Below are 14,386 nucleotides of genomic sequence, written 5' to 3' on the forward strand. Positions count from 1 at the left end.
AGCTGACAAAATTAGATTGATTTTGGGAAAGTCCTTTCGAAATCGATTAGAATCTAGTGCTGGTCCAATGATATTTCATGAAATAAAGAATATAAACATTTACCTGGTGTTCTTGACTTCTGATACAGCTGAACATTTATTTGTCTCCATGTACGAGTACTACCACTGTTATTCCTTGTGATTGTGTAATTATAATGCCAAGTAGTCGATCACTAATGGGCATTTCCATATTCGTATGTATGTAGTAGTGGACTTACGTTTTTGTTGTGCCTGAGGCTTTTCGCAGCGACCCTTCTTCTGTCCTCACACAGAAATCTTCGACGAGCAAATATGTGGTTCTGATTGGGGCGGCTGGGATCTCACTGGCAAGCAATTGGGGCTCCGTCGCGGCAGAGACTCTTCTCTAGTGCTAATAGCTTATACAGAAACACTCGTCTTGCAAATATTCTGGTTAGGGCTTTGCTCTTGAAGGAGAACCAAAGGGAAGCGCAACAGGGGATCCTGGCAAAACTATTCTCCCCTTTGCTTTATCACAATTAGATGGGAAACTAGGCACACATAGTTATTTGATCCAGCTTTATTTCTGACTCGCGGATGAAAATGAAAAAAAAACAACAATGGGCGTGGCAGTCTACTGAAACAAACTTGCGCTGCGTAAGAAGCTCAGGAATCTGCACGCCAAATCTCAATAGCCTAGCTCTCATAGTTTCCAAGATCTCAGCGTTCATCCGGACAGACGGACATGGCTAGATCGACTCGGCTAGTGATCCTGATCAAGAATATATATACTTTATGGGGTCGGAAACGCTTCCTTCTGCCTGTTACATACTTTCCGACGAATCTACTATACCCTTTTACTCTACGAGTAACGGGTATAGAAACCAATTGGAATGTTTAGATACCTATACAATTTATTCGGACTTTAGGAAATTTTTCAGTTTTCAGCAAAAATTTGATTGACTTCAATTTTACATTTTACAAATTTACATCGATAGGTTCTGATGCATTAGGAAATTTTAGCTGTTTAGCTGGGATTTTGCAGTATTTTTAATACCAAATGGTATGCATCCAAATTTGGTGTTTTTAAGCACTGCAAATTCAATGGATAACGGCTATTTAAGACTTTAATTTGAATTCATGCCCTACTTGTACACTTATCAATAAAAAGTACAAAATAAGGTACGACTACTGGAAACAAAGCATTTTTAATTAAAACTGTCGATTAAGTTTATTGCAATGATCATTGTCATGTGAAAGTTTGCTTGACTTGTACATATTTTAAATATTACAATATTTCAGATTTAACTATTTTATGGGCGCCTCTTGCGGCCCTTGTGTAAAAACCGGGAGCAGTTTGAACTGGTTTACTGTTTATTTTGTCTGTTAATAAATTGCAACATTAGACTCGGCACCGATTCTGTTGTTTCAGCAACTAAAATGCCCCGGTCTGTGCATTCAGGTCTTTTATGCATTACAAAGAATTTATCTGTATTTTTAATATATTTTTGTAAAGGAAAATACATTATCTTATGGTTGGTTGATTACAGAAAATACAAAGACAGTGTGTAATTTACATACAATCGAGTTGCTTAAAAACTTTTGGTTAAACATATACAACGCATACGACAACATAAAGCAATATTAAAAGATACAAAAATATGTGTACAATTAGGGCATGAGAATGGTGCACAATTTCTAGGCAACGGATATTAGTTTTATACAATTTCAATAGATGCCAACTGAATTACATTTTAGGGTATTTGAAGGGCAGACTAACTACTTCTTCAATTTTTGTGATAACAAAACTGAGCGACTCTATACTATGTATATGTATAACTAAAGCTCATCAATTGTGTTGGAGCCCTCTATTAAGTATATATATGGGGGTAGTATGACGACTACAACTAGTGTTGTGTGAGAAGACTACACACATCAAATTGGTTTAAATTATATAGCGAAGAGCGCAGGTGCGGTAAGAAACGAAAGCCCAAAGCAGGACGATGGCCGATGTGGCTAGCTTCCCGACTTTTTACTTTAAAAACGAAACTAAAAATTACGTTGGTGTTGTGGTTTCTGTTGATGTTGACGCTGATGGCGATAACGATGTCTTCGACCTTTTAGCACATGGTGACTGCGGAAGCGGCGCGTCGGCGTCTAGTCAGTTGTCAGTCTCCAAAGGCTTTGCCTCCTCCCACGAGAAGCCGGCACGACCAAAGTGGCCATAAGTGCTGGTGCGCTGGTATATCGGCTGACGCAGGTTTAAGTCCCTGGGCACAAAATTATTGAAAATCAGTTATAGTTACTATATTGACGTATCTAGACTCTAGGGCTTTGCACTTACTTGACAATCTTGCCGGGCCTGAGGTCAAAGTTGCGCCGGATGATTTCCAGGAGTTCCTTTTGTGACTTGTGGGATGTGCCGTAGTCGAACACGGTTATGGAAAGAGGCTCGGCAAGACCGATGGCGTACGAGACTTGGACCAGGCAGCGCTTGCACAGACCAGCTTTAACCAGTGACTTGGCCACCCAGCGGGCTGCATATGCTGCAGATCTGTCGACTTTAGTAAAGTCCTTGCCAGAGAAGGCACCACCGCCGTGGGCGCCCCAACCTCCGTAGGTGTCCACAATGATTTTCCTGCCCGTTAGCCCGGCGTCACCCATTGGTCCACCGATGACAAAGAGACCGCAGGGATTGATGTGCACAATGGTATTGGCATCAATGTATTTGGCGGGAATGACAACTTTCACTACTTTCTCCATTACTTCCGAGCGCAGGGTCTCAAGCGAAATCTTCTCAGAGTGTTGCATGGACACTACGATGGTGTGGACCCGCTTGGGAACAGCTGATCCCTGATTAAAGAGGTACTCGCAGGTGACTTGTGTCTTAGAATCGGGGCGAGCCCACCAGAAGACGTCCGAGCGACGCAGCTCAGCAATCTTCTCGTTCAGTTTGTGGGCCAACACGACCGTGAGGGGCATGCACTCCTCGGTCTCATCTGTGGCATATCCAAACATAATGCCCTGCAAAAATTGCATTTAGCTTTAGTAATGATCTTTTCTCATAAGCTCCAAGCAAAAGTAACCAAAACCAAAAAGTCAGTAGAGTTAGTGAAATAAAATACATGTGGGTTAGAAAATTCAAGGGCGAATCATGCATTGGGTAGAGATTGAAAAAGCTTTTGGTTCAGAGAATGTAGAAATGCAACTAAACAGCCAAAATATTGTGTTTTGTGATGAATAAGCGGTGTGATGAATAGTGTGCTTTGGTTTTGTGCATTTGTTATTTGAAACAATTGTATACGCTGAAGAAATTAAAGGTAAATGAAATTTCCGTAATTTACTGATTGAACAACGAATAGATTTTTCAGCTTCAAATAACAATCAGGGCAACATAATGTTAGGTTGGAGGGGAGGTGAAATTGCTAGAACAATATTGCAGCGCTACATATGGTACTAAACTAAATATGAATTCGAAACTAAATAGTGGTACAGTCGTCATACACTCTTCCGATTAGTTACGAAAATATATTAAGGAAACAATAAACACAAATTTTACAAGTTGAGTAAAACCCCTTCCAAAGAGCCTATAAACGCCCAACCACCGTGAATATCTGATCCGTAACCAATTGGCGATCTATAGAAGAACATATGATGCGTCGCTCTTTGGAAAGGGTCTACGATCCCGGCCTGCCGAGACTGTCAGTGCGTTACTGCTTCTAATTCACACCTGATCTCCGGCACCGATTTCTTCCTCGGCGCGGTTGACATGCACTCCGGCAGCGATTTCGGGCGATTGTTGGTCCAATGCCAAGAGGACGTTGCACGTTTTAAAATCGAAACCTTTTGTGAGTTTCGAACCGCGATTGCGAATTGCACAATATCGTTTAAAATATGGTATTGGTTTGTATCGTGTTTTGTTAAATATGAAACGAGAGAGAAAGATAAAAGAAAAGAGCGCAGCAATGTTGCACACACACAGGAAAATGTCTGTAAGTAATGTTTATAATATGATTTGCATCACCCTATTATTCTAGATTATAAGTAAATGTTCATTTAAAAAATTAGCTCATGTTTTCTTGAATAGGACTCCTTTGCAATAAGCTGATGTCTGATGAAATTGGTTGTACCGTAGCCTAGGAAACCTTTCGGTCTTCTTTGATAGGGGAACACATGCCGCATGCAAGACTTCGTTTTCGCTGGGTACCTTTAAACGTCAACTAACAGACTCTTAATGATTACAAAAATCTTTCGATGGATTTGGTAGAATGCAATTTATGTGGTTAGAAAACCCGCAGTGTAATTGAAATGAGACGTGTGTTATGTATTTCAGCAGAAGCTGATTTGCTCAAGGTGCACCTTTTAACTTGTTATCTGCAGATTGCTATTGAATAATTAAATCTTTTTATAAATATGGGATCGATTCAATTTCCATATCAAATGGACGCTGTTAAACATTTTTGGTCTGTTGTGAAATAAATGAATTCTCCTAATATTCATCTGCTGGTAATGATAAAGGTGAAGCCCTCGTTGGCCTGTGAGCGAGCCAAGTTAATGTGGGAAAGATACGGTTTGAGGGGAACACTTAACAAAATGAAAACGAAACGAACGAACGCACACACACTCTCCGCATCACTTAGTGCTAGGCGGTAGAAGGAGAACGGATAAGCTTTGCTGTACCTGGTCACCAGCGCCGACGTCGTCTTCTTCGCGGTTGATGTGCACGCCGTTGGCAATGTTGGGCGACTGCTGCTCGATTGCGACAAGCAGATTTAGGGTCTTCCAATCGAAACCTTTTTGATTTTGATTTGATTTTATGGTGATTTAATATTGGTATACAAGTGTGTACGTATTTTCGACGTGAGGAACGAATCCTGGAACCCGCCCACAAATAATTGATATACTTAGTAGACACTTACCCTTGGAGGAGTCATCGTAGCCAATGTGCTGCACTGTCTCACGAACAACTTTCTGATAGTCGACCACGGCCTTTGATGTGATCTCGCCGCATAGCAGGATCATGCCAGTCTTCGCGACGGTTTCTGTATAAGACAAGAAGAATAGATTTAAGTCTTCCTTTAATGGCAAAGCCAGCCTCTCCAGTAAATCTGTAAAACCTTCCCATCGCCTTGCAGATCGGTTCGCCTTATTTATTTATGCTGGCCATCGTATAAGCTGACTTCCAAAAGCTTGGCACACGCGTCGATTGCTGCGCCAATGTTTACTTTACGGATGAGTTTATTTATGGATGGTCTGCCGCCCTCAAAGACAAATATGTTCTTTCGGCGCCTTTTTGTCGAGCTTCTATTAGAAACCGATTTCGGGAGACTCAAAGAGGTCAGTAGCCTTGGTGTTTGGGATTTCAGCTTACAGGTTTACCGGGCAGACATGGTTTCCTGGATTCTTTAAGACTTACCACACGCCACTTTTGCGTTGGGATCCTGCTTCAGATGGGCGTCCAAGATAGCGTCGCTGATTTGGTCGCACATTTTGTCTGCAAAAAGAGAGGAGGAGGTTAGTACAGATACGATAATGTGTACCGCCAAGCACGCGGGGCAGCAGAAGGAGCAGCGTTTGTGCCAAACACACGCGCTCCCCAACAATGGTCGCCGCCTAGGCGAGACAGAAAAAATTGCCAGGCCATGCGATTTATTTTAATTTTCAGTCTGCGATTGCCAGCGAAATTCAATGCCACTTCATGTCTATAACTCAGAACAAGAGCCTAAGGCAATGATGGCGTTTGCTCAAACAAAATATGATGGAATCCAATGCCGAATCGCGCTTGGAATCCTTTGACTGGAATTCATCCGACACCAGTCGCGTTGCCAGCGCTTTGTCCCGAAACATGTCGCGTAATCGGAGCCCTTCGACTTTCGGCAGCTTTCCGTGGAAACAGCGTTATTGAACTTAAACATTGCGTCAGCAATGGGCTCGTGAATTGGCAAAACCGTAAAAGTGTTGACTCATATAAATGGCGATGCGTCTCGATTTCGCCTGGGAAAATTATCGTTAATATGTAGGTAAGAGTGGTTTAATTTAACTTTGAGAAAGCAACTCCGGATAGATACGATCCCTATGTAACAAGCCCGTCACTCACTCGTTACAGGAAGACAGGTGAAATTAATGTCAACCCTTCGGGGTGTAGTCTTTTGGGTAGCTTTCGGCCCTTATCTACAAGCAGAGCTGTCGAGGCTGGCTTGCCAAGCCGACTTAATTAGCATTATAAAATATAGAATGGTAAAAGTAATCAATGCGTAGTATAAAAGGTCGCTCCCCTTATCGGCAGCTGTTGTCAAATACATTCGTTTGCTGCTCGGTCCCGCTGATATAAACAAACTCTGGCAGCGGCAAAAGCCCGAGCTCGAGCGGAACACGTGGTTGGCAATTTCGCCGGAAAGATAAGCTTTGAAAGCGGACTCGTGGAGCGCCACAAAGTCAACGTGGGTTTGTTTTAGTTTGGCCCTTGTTTTGATCTCCTTCTACGAACAAGTGTACGAGTGCACAAGCAGCGCTGAGGAGCGCAGAGAATGCTCCCAGTGGCCAGCTCCCAACGAGCCAGAAGCACATGGTGCGCATGACGCAGATTCAATGAAAGTGTGAGAGCCGCAAACGATAAAGAACCAGTCTATAAATTGCGTTGGACCCACAAGCACAAGGTTTGGCCCCGCTCTCAAGAGTGGCCAGCTGTTCTACGAGGGCCCAGGTTGCCGGCTGCGGCACCTGACGATGCAGCGAAGAATCCGAGCCCCAGGAATATACAATCCATGAGATGCGTAACAAATCGCCCTTACTCTTGATGGGTTCTTAGCGGTCCGGGGGAACACCACTCCATCATATCGCTGAGTAAACAAGCACGTTTTTTTGCCATTCGCTACCCTCTTTCCACTACTCAACCGCTACAAAAGAAGCGCAAATTGGGTAGCAATCCACAAAGGTATGCGGCATAGCACTCCGTCGCCATTTTGTTAGATCTCAGACAGTAGACGGTGGAGGTGTGGGAAAGGCAATGGCTGTAGAGGGGCTGAGGCTTCAACCAGCTGGGCCTCAGAGCCTGGAGAAACGGTTCGGTTAGGCTATGAGCACCGCCAGACGACGCAGACGTACATCCCTCAGTGCGACCGAGTGTGCATTTTGCCTGTATCTGTACACACGACGCACATGCAGAGGCACCAGCGGTATGATGCAATAGGAGGTGGCGCGGATGCAACGGAACACTTACCTGGATGGCCTTCGCCCACGGACTCGGAAGTGAACAGGAATGTGGCTCCGTCTTCCATGTCATAGGAGTTGCCATTGCTGCCGTTGCAGCCGTTGGCGCTGTGTCCGTTTGTCTTTTGCGGCATTTTGCTGGGGAGTTTGTAGTGTGTAGCTCGAAGCTTGTAGTTCTGACGGAGGAGAAGGGCTTTAACGCGAGTTCCGGTCGGTTAAGTTGTTGGTGGAGCTGTGGGAAGAGAGAGAGAACAGGCCACATTAGCGGGAGCTAAAAAACGCTTGACGAAATTGATTTTCCGAACTCTCACAAAACACAGCTATTTTCGCATTTGCGGATCTGCGCTGCCCGCTGCCCCAAGGCTGTTGGGACTTTCCGGTTTTCGCACGCTTTTCGTACTGTGTATAGTTTTTTATATAATCGCTTTTCTTTTATGTACATTATGCTGCGTGTTTACCACGCAGTCGGGGGCGCTACGCTCACGGCACGCACGTTGCGCGGGGTCAAAAGCAAACTAGTCGCTGGGCAAGTGGAGGCTGGTTTAAATGCGTGTTCGACTGGCTATTAGTTCAATAAATTATACACACTGATTCTGAGTTCTACTGGTTCAGCGACGGCAACCAAATCAGCGGCGCAGCCAACACACGTCCTATCTTGGCGACGGTTCTGTAGAAAAAGAGCGCACACTTTTCACGGCTTTCTGAATTTATACCTCTAACGAGAGAGCGGGCCTCTGCCTATCGTCGCGAACGGGAGGGGGCGTTCTCTTCGGCTGACTCAGTACGTATTTTGGGGCTTATTTTGGCGCTCTTCGTGGGGGCCGCAAAACTTTCCTGGCGTTCTCGGGACTCTCAGAAAAATTCACTTCATCAGCATCTCCACGTTTTTGCTATTGCATCAGCTGTTCCCCCGCCCAGCGTTGCCACCCCTCGCGGGAGTGAACTTGGTGGTTCCGATCTGGTTCCGGATCCTTCCTACTCACTTGGTTCTGATCAAAGGATTTCACGAGGTTCGGCTGAAGTCCGACTTGCTTCCTGCTCAACCTGAGCTCGACTGCGGTCGATTTTTAGAGGCGAGCCGTATTTATAAACTTGCGTAGCCAGCGTTTCGGAAGATGAGTCGGCAGGAAATAGGAGCTTATCAGACAAAACTATGTGCCACCACGCCAGGCACCTATGTGTATATACACTTTTCAGAATCTATTTAAATTTACTCTCTCTGCCCTGCCTATGTACAAAAGTTCGGTTTTACATATGCGGCGATATTCACAATCGCAATCCGAAGCGCTATGCAAGGCGCCTTGTTAAGTGATGACTATTTGCTGAAATCCTAGCTTCCCCACAACCTGGAGTGATTGACCCTTTCGGTTGGGTCATCCGACTCCCTCCGGTCAAGGGAAATCGTACACCAATTTAAGGGTTTCATACCATTCGTGCAATCTGTGCAATCGAAAAAGTGCTCACGTCATGGCACAAACAAGGTCTGCCAAGATCAAGGCGCTTGGTAATCAGCATGTAGATTTTAAAAATTCTAATACCCACTGAAAATAACCGAAAACAGCAGGCTGCATTATCTTTCAAATTAGGTGTGACCAGTGACCCCCCGGGGGCTCAAAGAAGATCGCGTGTGCCTGAAAAACAGTTGGGACAGATGTGCAAGCACAAATAGTACTTGCAGATGCTAGCTTGTGACACTGCATTTACTTGTCAATTTAAAGTAAGCCATTGGGGAATATTGTTTCTTTCAAGACAAGTACAATAATATTTTTTGTACTCTAATAGGTTATGCAAATAAGTGCTACTTACCTTTAAAATATGTATTTAGAAGAGGGTCTCAAACAATGTTTGCCTGATTATTTTTCCTGACTTCATTTTGCTCACTTCCAGTAAATCTGCACAAGAGCTATCAGCATCAGCCAGCTATGTGACCCCAACACCGCGTGACTCGGCACAAACAAAGTTGATGATTAATATTCTTGTTTGTGTAGTATAGTTCGCCTTAAAACAATTAAGCGCTATTACATGCACAATTTCCGTTTGAATATGAGGAAAGCACGCGCCAGTTGACCGAAACGATGTGGCAACTCTACCCGATAAACGTCAGATAGGCCGATAAACAGCTGTTTGTGAAGAAAAACAAATTTAACAAATTGTGAAAAGTTAAATGCGAACGTTATTTACGACCACGTCACATCCCGTCGGTCAAAATGAGGCTTTGGCTACTTTGGAGTGCGGCCGCTCTTTTCGTCGTCTTTCAAGCGGCGGCGGACATCAGTGGCCCGGTTCTGCCCAACAACATCACAACCATTAACTCCACCTCGGCAGAAAGTACCAACTCCACTCACGCTTCGCCTGAAGTTTCAGCCAGCAGTCCTCCGGGGAACATATCGCCCTCAACTGCTGCTCCTGGCAACGGAAGCATCACGAGGAAGGGTAACGCATCCTCAGTGGCCACGGAGCCACCGCTCATCGATTCCCATGCTGTCGAGCAGGAGCACAACTCCTCGCTGTCCTTGTTCTTCGTCATCTGCGTGATCATGCTGGGCATCCTGCTGATCCACTCCATGCTGCAGACCGGATTCCAGTACCTGCCGGAGAGCATAGTGGTGGTCTTCCTGGGGGCCTTCATTGGTCTGTCGCTGAACGTGATGTCCGGACAGAATGGCAGCTGGAAGCGCGAGGAGGTCTTTTCGCCCATGGGCTTCTTTCTGGTGCTTCTACCGCCAATTATATTCGAGTCCGGCTACAATCTGCACAAGGGAAACTTTTTTCAGAACATCGGATCGATACTGGTATTTGCTATATTCGGCACAACGATTTCTGCACTGGTCATCGGGGCGGGAATTTATCTGCTGGGACTGGCAGAGGTGGCGTTTCGGTATGTTAAATATTAATTACCAGCTATTACCATGCTAATGTCCGCCTATTTTAGACTCAGCTTTTCGGAGTCCTTTGCGTTTGGGTCGCTCATCTCCGCTGTGGATCCTGTCGCAACTGTGGCCATTTTCCATGCCTTGGACGTGGACCCCATTCTCAACATGTTGGTGTTCGGTGAGAGCATCTTGAACGATGCCATATCGATTGTCCTGACCGCCTCTATCACCCAATCGGCCAACGCAAATGCTGAGGCCAGCACTGGGGAGGCCATGTTTAGTGCATTGAAGACTTTCTGCGCCATGTTCTTTGCTTCGGCGGGAATTGGAGTCATATTCGCCCTAATATCGGCACTGCTCCTGAAGCACATCGATTTGCGAAAGCATCCGTCCCTGGAGTTTGCCATGATGCTTATGTTTACCTACGCCCCCTACGTCTTGGCCGAGGGAATACATCTAAGCGGTATAGTAGTGTTTCTGACTTAATCCCATCCCGATATAATAATTATTTTCCAACAGGTATCATGGCCATACTATTTTGTGGAATCGTCATGTCTCACTACACGCATTTTAACCTATCCACTGTAAGGCATTAGAATAATATTACTTTTACGTATATTGTTAACACGTTATCGTCGTAGGTTACTCAAATCACCATGCAACAGACGATGAGGACACTGGCTTTCATAGCTGAAACATGCGTTTTTGCTTATCTGGGCTTGGCAATTTTTTCGTTTAAGCACCAAGTAGAACTATCTTTTGTTATATGGGCCATAGTACTCTGCCTAATTGGACGCGCCTGCAACATTTTCCCGCTAGCGTTCTTGGTCAACAAATTCCGCGAGCATAAGATCAACAACAAGATGCAGTTCATCATGTGGTTTTCAGGCCTACGCGGGGCCATTTCATACGCACTGTCTCTGCACTTAAACCTCGACAGCCAGGAGAAGCGCCACGTCATCATAACAACTACGTAAGTCGGTCCGGCTTGCAAAAAATATCAAGTCATTTAAAAATTAATATTTCAGACTGATCATCGTGCTGTTTACCACGCTAGTATTGGGCGGCTCAACGATGCCGCTGCTGAAATATCTTAAGCCCGGCAAGAAACGCCGCACACGTGGCTCCGTGCGGAATACCCCTGAGGAGGGAGGCCGGCGCAGTGGCAGCGGCCGAAAGCGGTCGAAGTCTATTTCCCTGTCGAAGACCCGTGAATGGGGTCAGGCAATCGACTCGGAACACCTGTCGGAGCTCACTGAGGAGGAAGACGTCACCTTCACACAGGCCCGCGATCGCTTTGGGCGCATGGATCGCAAGTACTTCATTCCGTTCTTTACGCGACGGTTCAACAGTCAGGAACTGCACGAATGCAAGTCGCAAATGGCTGACCTGACTAACAAGTGGTACCAAGCCATTCGCGTGAGTCCATTGGATTCGGATGAATCTGATGAAGAGATCGGGTTGGCGGCCAGCACAAGTCAGAGTCATCTGACGCGATCGTAGAAATTCGAGGGCTGTTTTGGGGAACTCTGGCTGTGTTGGGAAACTTTGGTGGCCAAAGAAAAGGATCGTATTTATTACTTAAGTTGTTCTAGGTAAAATTTATCGTTTTTATTTATACAATGGTGGTGGTGATTGTTAACTTGTCTATATTATCCTTGTTCCAACATGTTTATTTGTTAGATCTACATGCACTGAATCATCCGTATCTTGCTAGTTCCTTTATTTATCCGCTTAAAACAGTATTTCGTTGCACACAAAATTTGGTCTTCAAAATAGCAATTTGGACGTCACAAAAACAGACTAGGTCAGAAACTTATGTTTAATCCATTTATTGATACTTGAATGTATGTTATGACTGCATTTGTGATTTTGTACATTGAAACCAAATATAAAATATATTTAAATGTGATACCAATAGCAAAATGTGGTTTTGACCGGCTTGGTGAATAAAATTTTTAGTGAAGGAAAACAATAACTTTTCTTAAATTCACTTTGGCAATAGAATTTATAATTACATATCAATGGTAATATTATTAACTATTAAACTAAAATTGACTACGAAAGGTGTGCGCTATGGAAACTGCTACAGTTCTTCGTGCGTGGACTCCTCACCGAGCTGATTCATCGTGGAATTTGAATCGCTGCTGACTGCAAACGAAGTACAAAAATCGTTAGAATGCTTAAGCAACTGCAACTGGTATTAATCAAGAATACTGATCATTAAGGCTCTCGTTCATCTTTTTCAAAAAATAAACCTAACACTACCGCTCGATTTGTGTCTTCTAACCCGGCAGAGTTTGGCTTATAATGACTTCATGATCAGTTCCTCCAACTGCTTAGTGTCAATTTCGGGCTGGTGGCCACCTTCTGCCTCCGAGTTCATCCAATACTCAGAAACGGCAATGTACACGGCCACCGCCGCCCCAACAATGCAACCCCAGGCAATGTGGGTGGAGCTCTGGAAGATGACGCAGGTGGCCACGCACATGCCGAAGTAAGTGAGCATTCGCGTATAGCTCACGTAGTTGCTACGTTGCTCAGCGGAAAGGTCTTTTGTGGGTCGGAGGTGCAAGACATATGGTGGTAAATGCGTTGTTAAGAAGCAAATTGGTGTAAATGTGTGTTACTTACCGTGGCACTTGCCGTCCCTCAGCTCAAAGCCATCCGCACACTTCTTGCACATGTCCGGGCCATCGCCGTCGCAGCCATCACAAGAGCGATCGCACTCCAGGCAGCTAAAGGAGCCCTCGTTGTTTACGCAGAACTGCTGCGGTCGGCAGGAATTCGGACGCTTTTGCTCCAGGCACTCGTTTATGTCCACACACCCCGCTTCCGAGTCCATGCTCCACCCGTCCTTACACTTGCGGCAGTTTTTCGGACCACCTCCAGTGCAACCGCCATCGCCGCAGGCCACGTGGCACTGTGTACACAGTAATTTCTTCTCGTCACGGAAGGACTCGTAGTGCATCGATCCACACTCATTGCAGTTGAGTCCCGCATAGCCAGGATCACACTTGCACTTTCCGTTGCCCTTCCGGGTTCCGGCTCCCTTGCATTTACCTGAAATATAAAATGGCACAGTTATAGCATTCAAACAGAAGGACTTAATTACATAGAAACAGCCAAACATTTAAATCTGGTTGTCAGAAATTAAAAAAATCTATTAATTATAAGTCTTGTAATGAAATAAATTGTGTACATCTGGGTATCAATTTCGTATACACTGGCTTTTTAAAACTTGGTTGTCTTTATCGACTGGAGAACTCGCTCCGTTGTGGACTAAATACCTTTAATTAGTCTATACCGGCTGGTCGGAAGATTTAGTTTTGGGTTGGGGCTAAATTGAAATACCCTTGGAAATTAAACCATACCGTTTCCGCTGCAGTCGGTGCAGGGCTGGCAATCTGCTCCGTAGGTGTTCGGCGGACAGCAGACAGCCAGCTGGTCGATGCAAAGCCACGATTGCAGGTCGGGGCTCTGCGCCTGATTGTGGGTGAACCAGTCCTCCAGAAGCGCCTCGTGCTCATTGGCCAGATTGTGGCAGTGGTCCTTGTTTACCACCTCTGGGTCCGAGCATAGCTTTTCCTGAATCTCCACCAGCCGCACTTCGCTGGTTTTGTAGGATCGCAGCTTCTCCTCTTCCCAAGCCGTGTCCCCGCCACCATGTCCTCTCTTCGTGCGCTCGAGTCCTGCCTTAAAGGATCCAACTAACTGGCTGCAGGCCCTGCAGGGCGGAGGAACTGGCTTCTCGGACGAAAAAGACGACGAGGCCATCGACAGGAACGCCAGGAATGCCAGCGTGGCGAGCCAACAGTCCTTGACTCTCATTATCTTTGAATTCTTGCGTTTTTTAGCCGGCGAATATTCTTAAGTTTACGTGTTATTTGAGCCGACACTATCGATTGGTCTGATAACATCGATAGGTACCTCACGCACACGTTGCAAATACCGATAACCCGCGGGCAATTCGGTAGAAGCCTGTTCAGACAGGCTCACTGAAAATTTAACCCTCGTCCTTAAACTCATAGAGGTACTCCACGTCTAAATAATTCAAGTTAAGAAATCTAGAAGTGGAGTTTTTGGGTTCCAATTTCGATAGTCATGGGAACTACGGAAAATTCCAACATGAAAATTTGTTCAAAACTTGCCCCTCGTCTTGAAGAAAAACTTGAATGCAGAACGTAAGAAAATTCAACCACAAACTTATTGAGGTATCCCACGTCCAACTCGGATTACAAAAACTGAAGTTATGGAATTTGGAAGTGACGTTTTGGGTTCCAATTTTGATAGTCATAGGAACTACG

General features: G+C 45.2%; 3 protein-coding genes across 7 annotated transcripts; 1 reads left to right on the plus strand and 2 right to left on the minus strand.

The window, feature by feature from the left end:
* Positions 1 to 1,202: 1,202 nt before the first annotated feature.
* LOC119546484 (S-adenosylmethionine synthase) lies at positions 1,203 to 8,342 on the minus strand. Of its 4 annotated transcripts, none has more exons than XM_037852778.1 (7): positions 8,190 to 8,342; positions 7,217 to 7,438; positions 5,414 to 5,491; positions 4,917 to 5,039; positions 3,728 to 3,840; positions 2,342 to 3,021; positions 1,203 to 2,267 (listed from the first exon to the last, which is right to left on the minus strand). In XM_037852778.1, the coding sequence occupies exons 2-7, from the start codon at positions 7,338 to 7,340 to the stop codon at positions 2,159 to 2,161; spliced, it is 1,227 nt and encodes a 408-aa protein (XP_037708706.1). In that variant the 5' UTR covers positions 7,341 to 7,438; positions 8,190 to 8,342; the 3' UTR covers positions 1,203 to 2,158. The 4 variants fall into 4 exon arrangements, with proteins under 4 accessions (XP_037708706.1, XP_037708708.1, XP_037708704.1 ...); XM_037852780.1 differs by lacking the exon at positions 8,190 to 8,342 and adding an exon at positions 7,920 to 8,054; XM_037852776.1 differs by lacking the exon at positions 8,190 to 8,342 and adding an exon at positions 7,795 to 7,934.
* Positions 8,343 to 9,413: 1,071 nt separating this feature from the next.
* On the plus strand, positions 9,414 to 11,999 carry LOC119547206 (sodium/hydrogen exchanger 8). The gene is made up of 5 exons (XM_037853953.1): positions 9,414 to 10,084; positions 10,139 to 10,542; positions 10,599 to 10,663; positions 10,721 to 11,052; positions 11,108 to 11,999. Exons 1-5 carry the CDS (start codon positions 9,414 to 9,416, stop codon positions 11,580 to 11,582), a joined length of 1,947 nt encoding a protein of 648 aa, XP_037709881.1. The 3' UTR covers positions 11,583 to 11,999.
* Positions 11,896 to 13,978, minus strand: LOC119547207 (cysteine-rich with EGF-like domain protein 2). 2 transcript variants are annotated; one of them, XM_037853955.1, is made up of 3 exons: positions 13,454 to 13,978; positions 12,714 to 13,142; positions 11,896 to 12,230 (listed from the first exon to the last, which is right to left on the minus strand). In XM_037853955.1, exons 1-3 carry the CDS (start codon positions 13,908 to 13,910, stop codon positions 12,166 to 12,168), a joined length of 951 nt encoding a protein of 316 aa, XP_037709883.1. In that variant the 5' UTR covers positions 13,911 to 13,978; the 3' UTR covers positions 11,896 to 12,165. The 2 variants fall into 2 exon arrangements, with proteins under 2 accessions (XP_037709883.1, XP_037709882.1); XM_037853954.1 differs by having other exon boundaries at positions 11,896 to 12,632.
* Between the last annotated feature and the right edge of the window lie 408 nt (positions 13,979 to 14,386).

Source organism: Drosophila subpulchrella, chromosome 2L, assembly GCF_014743375.2.
Source record: "Drosophila subpulchrella strain 33 F10 #4 breed RU33 chromosome 2L, RU_Dsub_v1.1 Primary Assembly, whole genome shotgun sequence".
Taxonomy (NCBI): domain Eukaryota; kingdom Metazoa; phylum Arthropoda; class Insecta; order Diptera; family Drosophilidae; genus Drosophila; species Drosophila subpulchrella.